The 13,201-nt window shown below is 35.0% G+C and overlaps 1 protein-coding gene across 2 annotated transcripts in view; it reads right to left on the bottom strand.

Moving 5' to 3' along the window:
- Positions 1-8,040: 8,040 nt before the first annotated feature.
- LOC131071585 (uncharacterized) overlaps positions 8,041-13,201 on the bottom strand; it is a 72,975-nt gene continuing 67,814 nt past the window's right edge. The window contains exons 3-5 of one of the 2 annotated variants that reach the window (XM_058007487.2): positions 9,736-9,879; positions 8,918-9,604; positions 8,041-8,594 (exon numbers count right to left, since the gene is read on the bottom strand). In XM_058007487.2, the coding sequence (XP_057863470.1) occupies positions 8,340-8,594; positions 8,918-9,604; positions 9,736-9,879 (1,086 nt within the window). In that variant the 3' untranslated portion in view covers positions 8,041-8,339. The remainder of the gene's footprint in view (positions 8,595-8,917; positions 9,605-9,735; positions 9,880-13,201) is intronic. The other variant, XM_058007488.2, reaches the window with a different exon arrangement.

The raw sequence follows: 13,201 nt of genomic DNA, 5'->3' as shown, positions 1-13,201 counted from the left end.
ATTGATGCATATTAGTTGTAAAGTTGCATTAATAAATGTTAGAGATAACGTAGTAGTGATGGTTGATTTAAGAGGAAAAAAAATATCTCCATTTGTTAGTAGATTATGATTTATTTCTCTAGGGTATTTTGGTGGGCATTACAAATAACCCCTTAGATTCATTTTAAAACACCAGTTCCAAATGTTCCTAATTTCAAACACTTATTCAACATCCTAGCATCATTATTCTATTTCCTTAATCATCATAGACATTGACATAACACTAAATGCATATCCATAGAACCAATTCCATTAATAAGCAATATCCAAGATACAACATTACATTCTCTTACAAGTACTATGATCATGACTTACTACATCATCTACCATTTTACATCAAGGAGCATAGCTCTCAACTACCAATACAATTACATCATGAATTCTACACATACATATGCCATATGAATTATATACACCAATCTGTTACAAGTTTCCATTCATAGCTGAAGAGAGAAGAATACACATCCATGCACCAGAGCATCCAATGAAGAACATCCCAATGGAAGAAGGCATCAAACCACCTGACCATGTGGAACCATAAAGAACCACTCCCCATGCTAAGAGATGACACAAGATCCCAATCATACTCTAGATCTAGGTTGACACCTAACAACCAAAGGATACAACACAAGGCTAACTCAAAGAGTAAAACACAAACACGAGACCTCTAGAGGCTACTCATTAATTCAAGACTCAAGGTACTAGGACCTACATGTAGGGAAAGAGTGTCATTGCATGCAATCATAATGGGAACATGGGCATCGGTCCTGGCATCCAAGATGCTCATGCGGATCCATCTCAACCTTGAAGAAGTGAGGGAGATTATCTTATCTGGGTCACCAAGGCCTTCCCAATCCTATCTCAGATTACCACCCCTGGGCAAGGCATTGGAACCACCATGTTCGTTCCTTATCTAATTAAAATGAATTACTCTACTACCCAACCCTCCTAGAATTAATTAATTAGATTATCACTTGATTACAAGGTAAACTCCCAATAAGATATTTTGGCGGTCTAGACCCCGGGTAACCTAGTTGTCTACTCCTTGCAACCTCAGTCACTCACTTGGAAGCCCACTTCCCCTAGCATACACCTAGACCTTAGGGTTACACATTACATTATCATAAACAAGGTCTCTCAATATATCATAACCGGATAACCAAGGTAAATCAATCCATGAAATACTCAAGGGACATGAATAGCATGTCATCATAACAGCCTTATAAATTGCATGGAACACACATAATGCATATAAACATAATATCAAAGTAAATTCAACAAGAGCCCAAGAAAATATGTCAACAAGGCACAACATATTGCTTAAAACCATACATCAACGAAAATATACAAGTATGATCAAATAGATAGTCCTGGAACAACTCAGGAACCAAAATGACAGCCTCTGGAAACCCAAAATCCGAAGACAGAAAACTCAGAAAGCTCAAAATCTATCACAGAAGACAAATCAAGCATATTAGCACTTTTGTTCTGCAGCGTAGCGCATATATGGTCTCCAATCACGCATACAAGATCTCATGTAGCGCATTCCAAACGTCCTATAGCATATCTAGAACCTCATGTAGCACATACAAGGTCTCTTGTCCCCCATACAAGATCTCCTATTGCACATACAGGATCTCCTATAGCGTATTTGACTCAAACGCAAGAAAATTAAAAAAAATGAAAATATAAAATCATGATAACGCCCAGAAAAATACACAAATCTTCAATGAGGCTAAAATCACCCTAAAAAGGGGTGCAATAACGATAATAAATCAAGAATCTATTAAAAATCTCAATAGCCAAATCAATAAGTGAGAGCACATTCAACAGAATATAGAAGCCTTCCACGGCTATACACAGGAAACCAAATACCAGTCGTACACATTATGGTATAGGCAAATATAAATTCATAAATTATCCCAAAATCATATACTATACAATTAACAAATAATTTCCCTCAACCATTCCCAGCAAACAATCTTTCTTCAAACACAGTGTAGGCAATATTTTCACAAACAAAATGCAAATAACAAAGAAGTAGAATCTACAACCTGTAACCAGAAGTTATGGCAATGCAAAATCAATGTAGAGCAGCCCAAATCCAAGCTCAAAATCCAAATCTTCAATCAATCGCCAAATCCTCAATCACACAGGAAAAAATTTCCAGAAAAACCAACTTAGCAAAACTCTCACAAACCAGATAAATAATATTTCATCCAGAACTATAGAAACATGTCGGCCAATGAAAATAATCTATTAAAATATATCATGCAACCCCTACCTAAATACCAAGGTAAGAATAATAAAATAATATTATTTAAACTTACCAAGCTCACAGCCAATAGTAAAATAGGGTAGGTAGAATAAATAATTAATTAAATAACCCAAAAAGGGTAAAGGGATTAAAATAGTATAAATAACCCATTAATCCAATAAATCAAGGCACAATAAAATATAAAGGCCCAATTAAATAATTAAACCATAAGACCCAAATAAATATTAAAGTCACAACTTAATAATTAAATAAATAATCAATAATCAATAATATAAAAATCATTTATTAAATATAAATCCCAAATATTAATCTCTTATTAATATTAAATATTAATGCCAACTATTAATTTAATTTATTATTATAAACTATATGAGCCAATTAATTAATTAATAATTTAATTAATCAATAATCACAACTCCTCAAGACAATCCAACATAGGATAACATAAAATACCACATGATGCTAAACGACGATTCAACTCAAGATACTAGACTAACAAGGATATCAACTTAAACCTATAGAATGGGATTCCATGTCACCTCCGATCAACTTACCATTAGGATGAAGACACGCTCAGACCTGTGAAGCCAGGGGGAGTTGATGTCTAGTACCTACAAACTTGTCACCGTCAATACACGTACGACAACATATACAATAACATATATCATGAAATAAACAGACAAGTGAAGGGGAATCACAATGTCACATCGTGCTCATGAATGAGTGGTATGACATCGTCTCTTTCACAAACAGGATAGAAGGCAGTCACGACAACCAAGCACTATCATAATCATCATATCCAATATAGTCATGAAATAGGGTTAGTGCATAGTATGATTCCATCAAATCACCATAGGCAAACATAAATCATACATATAAAATGAGTACATATAGATCATCAAATAAGAATCCATCATCATAATAATCTATGAATATCATCATCCGCATGAAATCATAATGTCAAATGCAATATGATATGTTTATCATCAATATTGAAGCATCCAGATTATAAGTAAATTCATAAACATCTAATCAAAAGCATCACAAAGTAGTCTAAGCTTTATCAATATAGTCTATCGATGCACAAAAGAAAGATAAATCAGGGAGGGGCACTACACTCTTCTTTTGTTCAACAGCGGATTGGCCTTTGGTCTTCTTGACAGGAGGAGCAATATCTTTTTCTTCTATATCCTCCATTTTAGTCCTTTTAGTCCTTGGACTAATGAAAAATTTATCTTTGTGTTTCTTCATCGTTGTTGTTATCAATCTCCTCGACTTCTTAAATATTGAGTTTTCTTTGGGTTTTTGCTTTCTTCTTGGGTGTCTTCTTCTCACTGGACGTGGATAGAGAAGGAGTTCTAGAGGAACTTTGTATCACCTATGGTGATGTTGATCTAATCAATCTTTACGCATAGATGTCTACAACCTTAGGGAGTCTTATGTCATTGAATACTTTCATCATCTTCTTATCAAGTCTCTTTTTAAATCTCCCCTCTCTGAAACTTGCCTCAAACTCTTCTACAATTCCAAAACGAGGTTCATTTAGATCCTTGTCCAGGTTAATAATCTCATAAATCTTCGACTCTGCTAACTCTTTAGAAAATTCATAAGGCAATTTCGGAATCCATGCAACTCTTGGTTCAACAACCATGATATAGCAGTTGTCATGGCTAACTAAGAAGGTAAATGTTTCTTTATATTTCATAATCAAATTTGAAGGAAATTTGTATATGTCTTGCATTCTAGCTTTAAAGTCCACAAACCATCCATCAAATGTCCTTCTAAAAGACTAATCATCTAAACCCTTGACATATGACCCTATCTATGCTCCGATAGATGTGGATTTTTTTCCAAACATAATTATCCCTTCCGGGAAGCTCATTTAGGTACATGAATGCAAGACAAATGATTAAGGAACCTAACTTGAATGGGTACTTACTTTGCCTCATTTTCTCCAGGTTTTCCATTAATTGTTCAAGCAAGATTTCGCACAAGTCAAATTGTTCTCCACACACAACCATCCAAAAAGCAATGTGAATAGCAATTGCAGTCGCAATGCCTTCACGATTTTGAACGTAAATTTTGTATGCAAGCATTTTGGCAGCATATTTGACTCCAAGCTCAGTAATGTCTTCAACTGTCATGGCTCTTCCATCCCACTTAGCACTTGCCAGTTCAATTACCGTATCATTCTTCACACTCATTTTTGTCTGAATGATGCCCTTTTTGTATATGTCAGTCAATGCCCTAAGGTCATTCTTCATGATCTTATAGGGTTTATCTAGATACATTATATCTCCGTGAATTCTACTTAGAATAATCCTTAGGGTCATTCTTGGTGATCTTTTGAGAGAAATTCCATCACTTTCAGACATTTTCACCCATAGGTCATTAAACTTTGCATGACTTCTCCAATTTCCGCATTAATATATGCTCTAACATCTTATGTGTACAAGCAATGAATTGGCACACTTGAAAATGCACCTTCCATATCTTTGACTATCGCGACAAACAAGTATGGCTTCAAAATTGATCGTGGTTTCAGCTCAGGGTTAACAACAATCAGAATCGAAATTATCACTGCAATTAGGGTTTGCTTCTAATTCACAAAATGCACAACAATTATTTTTTCGTACAAAAGCTCTCTAAAGTATCAATTCGCAAGTAATTGAAATGAGTCTAGAAAGTTCAATATATTCAACTCACTAATGAGTTGTCAGTTGTAAGACCAAAAAGTTGATAAATACTTTGTTTTTGTTGCGGATCAATCAAGCCATCGAGAATCCACTGGAAATAATTCTTTGAACACTGAAATGCTAAAGACTCTTTAGCATCAAACTACACGAGGTTTCGTATGATGTTCTTTTAAATCTCCCTCTCAGACCTTGCTATCTGATTAGTTTTTGGAATAAGGCTCAACACCCTCAACTGGTGTGGATCCTCCTCCTATCTTATTTTCAGCCTTATCCTCTGATTTCTTTACCCAAGTCATCTTCATCTTCTCTTTTTTGATTGATGTCAATCTTCTTTATCAGACCATTAAGTTTGTGTTCTACTTCTACAATGTTTTGCAATGTGACCCATCTTGTTGTAATTATAACATACTGGACCTCTCAAAGGCTTACCGCCATTCAAATTATTATTTCCAAACCTCCTAGCAAACTTCATTGAAAGACCGAGCATAACTCATACTTTTGTATCTGTAACGCATCTTATTTATGCATTCTACAGCCTTATGCCCACACTTATTAGAAGAGAAACATCTTATGCTAGTTGATTGATTTTTTATGACTTCGACATTCACTAGATCTCGAAAAACAAGTGCCATTAAAAGAATACCTATATCCAACCAAAGAAAACCTTTTGTCATTCATCTTCTTGTTGTTTCGAACCGGAATGAAATTAGTATCCTCAACCTTCTTTCCTTTGAAATTTTCATCTTTCTCATAACCAAGTCCATCCTGTCATTATTCTGCTTGTGAACACTGAGCATGGCATCAAGTACTTCACTTCCACCTTTAAGCTTTAAACCTTTTCCAATTTGCTCATTTGCCTCCTTTAATTCCTTCCTGAGTTTATGTACTTCTTTTTCAAGTTTGGAACACTCCTTCGTTTTGCTATTCAATTTTAAATCAAAATCATCCATCACTTTTCTTCCTTCATCAAGTAGCTTTCCCAAATAAGCAATTTTGTCTTCAGTCTTTTGCACATAAATCTACTTTCATCCAAATCTGTCAAAGCGGTCTCAATTCTCCTTCCATATCAACGACGCCTTCAACTTCCCAGTCACAATGACTTTTGGCATCCATATTTGCAGATTAAAAGTGTTCTAATCTTGGATCTACCACAACGATTAAACTGACTCTTTAGGAACCAAAGTTGTAATACCAATTGTTGAACACTACTGGGTGCTGAAAGGGAGGGTGAATCAACATAAATTAAAATCTTATCAAATCAAATTGTTCGTAATATATCAATCATCCAATTCATTGTGTAAGAAAGTAAATGATAGAAACAGTAAATGCATCCACACAATAACACCAAGATTTTTATGTAGAAAACCCAAACAAAAAAAAACCACAATGAAAATTTGAGACAAAATATTTATCAACAATTTACAAAGAATATGGTTTCTTGCCAAAGAGCTCACTGCTCCAAACCTGTAGGCTAAGGAGCACAACCTTAGACAAGATACACAATTAGGACTTGCTTTGCTGAATATCACTTCTACAATTGTTTAAATACAATAGAAATGATAGATTGAACTATAAGAGAAAAGCATCTATTAGAATACAAATAACAGTTCATGGTTTAAGCACTCATCTGACTGATATGAAACACTTCCAGATCTCTGACTAACATCTGCTTCGCAACATATTTGCACAAAATATATCTTCTTGTCACAACATTTCTCTATCCCGTTGCATAACAATTCTAACATATATTGTCCTGACCAATAGCAATCATCATGAAGAGTAAAGTGGATGTAACGTTTGTTCTACCACCAGACCAAAAACAACCAATTCCACCAATTGTGGAACGCACAAAATCGTGTAGACTTTAAAATTGTCGGCTTCATCATCTAGAAGAGTTCTATCCAATCCACACACAACCACATAGCCAAAAACATCTTCAAGGGATAGGCCAATACACACTAGCTCTTAATCCAAACCAAAGTACGTTCTCCCTATATTACAGAAACACATCATAATAACCTTACTTAATCTTCTAAACATCTTTCGATAGACTCTGATCATCCGGATAATATCTATCACATATATACATTAACTGTGTTTAACCGGACCAAGCTGAATATATCACTGGACTACTTCCGGACCTGAGGGTTGACATCAATGACAAGCTGAGGACATATTTACAACGACATCACCAGGCAATTTGTCTATTGGATTGAACACTGTCAACCAGTGCTACATCAAGGCCAATTCCTTGTGCAATGAGAGCCAATCTTACTTTCCTTCAAATGTGAAGCTGATTTTTAGAGGGGCTTCCATTTTCACGTAGCACCCATTCTCTGTTTTTAGAGGATGGGCTTAGACATGATTCTCTAGATGTAATATTTTAACAAATCCTCCTTCCTTTGCTTCTGTGACTACAAGATAATTTGACATCCTCCATGAAACTATGAGACCTCACTTCTATGGGTGAGTTGCAAACATTGGAGAATGTCAAGGCCCTGGCCTCTGTTGGTTATTTCCTTGCTGCATTCACTAACTGGTAGGAATTCTTTGATCTATTGAAGTGGATAGGAGAGATTTTAGTTTGGGAGAGCTGGTGAGCGAGTGTTTGCAGCAGGTGGGCCGCTTGTCACCAAAAGTAGCCCCAACGAACCAAAAAAAAATGACTTATGCTAAATTCAAGATCAAAGTTCAAATTTACAAGTTTGTATATGCAACAAGATCTATTGTTTTTATTTTGCCAAATCTTTATTACAAGCTGCTGGAACCGCTAATATGAATAGAGAGTAAAGATTCAAACATCACTCAACATAGATTTTATGTAGATGTTTACCGTATCTTCTTTTTATGAAGTAAGATACCCATGCCCGGGCTAGAAACAAAATTGCCAAAACAATTATGCATGATGACAATGGGGAGCTGATGGCGGAGAGAATCTGATTCCCTCATTTTTCGTTCTTAGAATAAAACATTCCAGTCAATAGGCAATTTAAATTCCATGCAAAAAAATCAACAATCAGAAGTCAATGGACCGGGGTAAGAAAATATTCACATTTACCAATTATGGAAAATAAAGAACATATATATTACCACAGCACCAGTAAGAAATCTGTAGATACTTTTTATCATACATGTTAATATCTTATGGGCATCTATCAGATTCTTCCAGCAGAAGCGTAACTGTATGCAAACATTCTTGCATAACTTTAGATTTCAGTGCTGTTATTTATGGATCTTGCACATCACCTTAAGTAATCAAAAACAAGCAAAAAGAAAAATTCATTGGCTGATTACTAAAATTTTCATTCTACCCATAACATGAACAATTAATTAATAATACAATCTTGAGGACTGAGATGATCTCCATCTTCAGATGAGTCATCGCTCTCCGTCATGAAGTCCACGGTATATTCATCATGATCATCCTCATCTTCACCTTCATAATCTGATCTTGAATAACTTCTCTCAAAATCTGGCTCAGACCGTCTTCTTTGTATTCTTAATATGTGCTTAATCAAATCACTTGGGAATGAGTGGTCTGCATACTGCTCCCTTTTACGTTTATTGGCTTTCATCACCTGCTATCAATGAGAAAGATCAGATAAGTATATATATATCTATATTACACATTAAAATGTATAAAGTTGGAAACCATTTGAAATAATTAAATTCAAGAAAATAGAGACATTAAGTTTCCACAGTCCATGTTAATGAGTATTGAAGGCTTCTGGATTTGACTGCGCGTATCTTTTTGCATCAACATTTCGGATCATAGAGTGATCTGAAACATTGACACAAAAAGATTCATGCAGTCAAATCCAAAAAGCTTTCAATACTCTTCAAGAAAATAGATTCACACAATCTTATAAAATAAAGACATACTATAAAACAAAGAAATAACTACCTCTTCAGCATCACCATTAAGTGTTAGCAGACGATCTGCCGTAGGTGCCCATATTTTGATGGTTTTCTCAATTCCACTTGTGGCAAGAACAGTCATATAGGGATGGGGTTCCAAACAATTAACCACATCTTTGTCACCTCGCATTAGATGCACCAACTGGCCACCTTTCTTCTTCCAAATAAATATATGACCACAGTCAGATCCACTCATTACATATTCAGTATTAGAACCCAAGAAACTTACACCTTTCACAGTCCGGAAGTTTCGATGTCCCTCATAAACTTGTGGTGCTTCTGTTTCCTCTGATGTTTCAGATGAAGAATTTGGACATGGTCCCAAGCCCATCACCTTTTGAAACAAGTAAATAAGCTCATCATTATATGACACAAGTAACTCACTTTGATTAGAGTAAGCCAGACCAGTTATGTGGACGTGGCCATTTCCAATCAGATGATGGGGTGAGAATGAGTTGATGGGATTATCTTTATTACTTGATGCATCCCACTGATAATTCCGAATATCATAAAGACGAGCATATTCATCAGAACCACCAGTAGCAAAACAGTTTGGATTACGTGGATCTATTATAATTGCATTAAGCTGAACAATAGGGGTATGCTTTAACCCTTTGGCGGGGAAAGCATGGCAAGTAAATAGCTTTGTTGCAGCGCGAGCTCTTAAATCAAACTGCAAAAGTAAGGAACAATGATCCGATAAAAGATAGAGTGCATACATCGCATAGCAAGAATGCATTATCTTATTTCACATATGAAACCCGATTGGATGCTATATACACCAGATATGGAATTCAGACTTACATGTTGGACAACTCCATCTTCACCACAACTGAAGAATATGTGAGGACTTCCAGGCTCTATGGCAAGTTTATGAGCACGCCCACGATGCTTTCCAATCTTTCTTGTGTCAACACAGCCATCCTCTTTGACCTCGCTAAACCTTACCTGCACATTGAATAAAACACTGGAATATTAAAAGTTACTGCAAATTCGTGTCTAATTAAAACTAAATAGTTCTTGATCAATTTTGTAGGGATTCAGACCAATTGGTGTTGCTAAATTCAAACATGCTTGAATAGCACAACAGTGACATAACAGCCAATAAAGCAAGGCTACCATTCCATTGGAAATGTTCCAGATAGCATCCCATTTGACTAGCTTAGGCAGCTCAATAGCTGATCAATTATGCCAAGAACCTAATGTTAATATTGTATTGTTAAGAATGTTGTATTCAGTAACCTTATACATATGATATGCTTTAAATATTGGCAAAATGCAGCAATGGGTTGCATGTAAGCTGCCTTGAATTACTAATAATAAATAAACCACAGAACACAACAATAGTTATTGCTTCCAACATTCTTTGTTTCACATTTATAAAATTATGTTAAGGAATCAACTGTTGTATTTTCCAGGTTTTATAGCATATTGTTGTGATTAATTAAAGCCCTGGGGGCTGAAAGACTAGATCCCTGCACACAGGAGTGGTGCATCAACTGCCATTATATTTCTCACAATTTATACAATACAAGTACTAATTATTATCACTTGTCAATAAAGGTAGTTATAGCATTAATTAGATGTAGCAGAAACAGGCATCGACAAAGGTAGTTATAGCGAAAATTAGATGTAGCAGAAACAGGCATCGACGTAGCCTTATGAATATTTAAATATCACATGTATTCCAGGCTGAGTAGACCAAAATACAATTATATCAGTTACAACCATGTATATGATAAGGTATCCTGTCAAAACAACCCAGCCAAAATAACCCACGACACAATAACCCAATGACAAAACATATTGGGGTAATAATATCCCATCTTCAAAATAACCCTACGTTATATTACCCCGGATCCAAAACAACGCATGGTGGAAAGGAGAGCCGACACATGATAATCGTTCTCATTTAGTAAGCGTGTGCTATTAATCAATGTCAATGAAGCCTTTAATAAATGAGTGCATGTTATTTTTTATTGGAATATCAGTGACAATGCCTCTTCAGTTTTTTATTAGGCCAAAAAGACAAGAAATTACTTGTTTTAAATGGTTACACATTTTTGCTTCATCGACGAAGCACGAATAAAATGATCTAGTGTTGTACGGATTATTTTACAAACAAATGTTCAAGCCGGTGCCATACTATGACAAAAATAGAATCCGGCAATGTGATAAGCAATATAAAACATAATCATGCTCTGAAACTTGAGATGATCACTGTCAAATGCAAATTGAACAAAATAAAAGACATAGCATGCTCAACTCAAGATTCTACAAGAAATATCATTGTTGCATCATGTTCTAATATTTCATTACCCGCAGCGGGAGCATTACCGTCAACCAATGCATTGTCCAGAATGATTCAAAGAAAAAGATTAAGGTCTGAAGCACCGCCACAAAATCCTCGGACATCAACAGATCTTACCTTACCAGTTGAATATAGAATTACTAATAGAGGGAAAAAGTTTCCTTTTCATGACAGTAATGATGAGAATCGTTTTTTAATATTCACCACCACACAAAATTTGCAATTACTGAAAGAATCTGAAAAATGGTTCATTGACAATACATTCAAAACAGTGCCAAGTATTTTTCAACAATTGTACACGATCCATGGCTTGAAAACTGATGCAATATTTCCACTCGTTTATATTCTTATGACTAACAAAACAAGAACTAATTATACACAAGTACTTGCAAAATGAAAACACCTGAAACCTGATCTAAACTCGAAAAGTATACTTACTGATTTTGAATTAGGTTTCGAGGGAGCTATGTCTAAAATTTTTCCAAATGTCAATATCCGGGGATGTTTATTCCATTTCTCTCAATGTTTGTGGAGGAAAGTTCAAGAAGAAGGTCTACAAACACGTTACAATATCGATGAAGTCTTTGCATTTGAGATCAAGAAACTTGTTGCATTAGCTTTTGTGCCTCAGATAGACGTAATTGATGCATTTGAAACATTTCTACAATCTCCTTATTATATAGGACATGAGAATTTGCAAGGCATGATTGATTATTTTGAAGACACCTGGATTGGCAGAGTAACTAGAAGAGGCAATAAACGATCACCCAAGTTTCCAATCACAATGTGGAATTGTTATTTGGCTATTCAAGATAATCTCCCCAAAACCAATAATGCTATTGAGAGATGGCATAGAGGATTTAGTGAATTGCTTCAAGCATCACACAACTTAGTCTAGAAATTCATCAAAACAATGAAAAAAGAACACAATCTCCAAGAGAATAAAATAGAGAAATGTATGGTCGGATGTACTGGGCAATCCAGCAAGAAAAAATACCATGATCTCAAAGAAAGACTAAAAAGACTAGTTGATGGTTATCATTTTTTATTATTTAAGAGTTATCACTCATAATTTGGCACTGTCATTGAAAATTTGAATAAAAAAGTTTTTTCGGCAACATATATATAATTTGTATATTTTGTTTTCCTTTCTCTATAATCTTATGGAAATATCCTGTCAATGGGTTATTTTTACCGAGGGTTATTTTTGCCTTAGATCATAATGACATGGGATTGTTTTTACATGAGTTATTTTGAATGGGTTATTGAGTCGCGGGATATTTTAACTAGGTTATTTTGTCGTGCAATCATATGATAACAATAGGCAACATTGGATAAGAAGAATAATAAGAATACTTAATCATGTCATAGCAATACTTGTGAGAATAACTTTGAAACGATACTATGGATTGCAAGAGATACAAACCAAGCCAAAGTCGCAACCCTAAAACATACTATACGACTTCACTCACGAAGATTTCTTAGATCTGTTCCTAACACAATTCTATAGAAGAATTCAGATATCACTACCACAAGGAAGGTGTTGTTCATATTTCATTAAGTGTGTTCATGCAACACAGTAACGCTTGGCCAGCGCTCATGCTGAAAGATCCCAAATGGATCCTTTTGTTGTTGCTGCTATAAATTCTTAATTAAACATACTCTATTTTTGTAATTTTCCGGTGATCTTATAGAATAGACAGAAGTTGCAGAAAGGGATTGTTTCTTTTTGGGTTTTGATGTTATAAGTAAAGTAATTGATAAATAGCAACAACTGTGAAATAAAATAGTAAACAATGTTCATATGTAAGAACACTTAAGCAATCTGAAAATACTGCATATCATACCAGGCAAATAACCTAGTTTTATATTCAGCAAGAATCCATACATTTATTTGGAGTTGTTCTCAATCTGGATTGATGCCAGATGGAGGAATATTACTGGCAACAAACAAGGAAG

The sequence above is a fragment of the Cryptomeria japonica genome, chromosome 11, assembly GCF_030272615.1.
Source record: "Cryptomeria japonica chromosome 11, Sugi_1.0, whole genome shotgun sequence".
Taxonomy (NCBI): Eukaryota; Viridiplantae; Streptophyta; class Pinopsida; order Cupressales; family Cupressaceae; genus Cryptomeria; species Cryptomeria japonica.
Note: the sequence above shows the minus strand (reverse complement) of the source record. Positions and strands in the feature narration are given on the sequence as shown.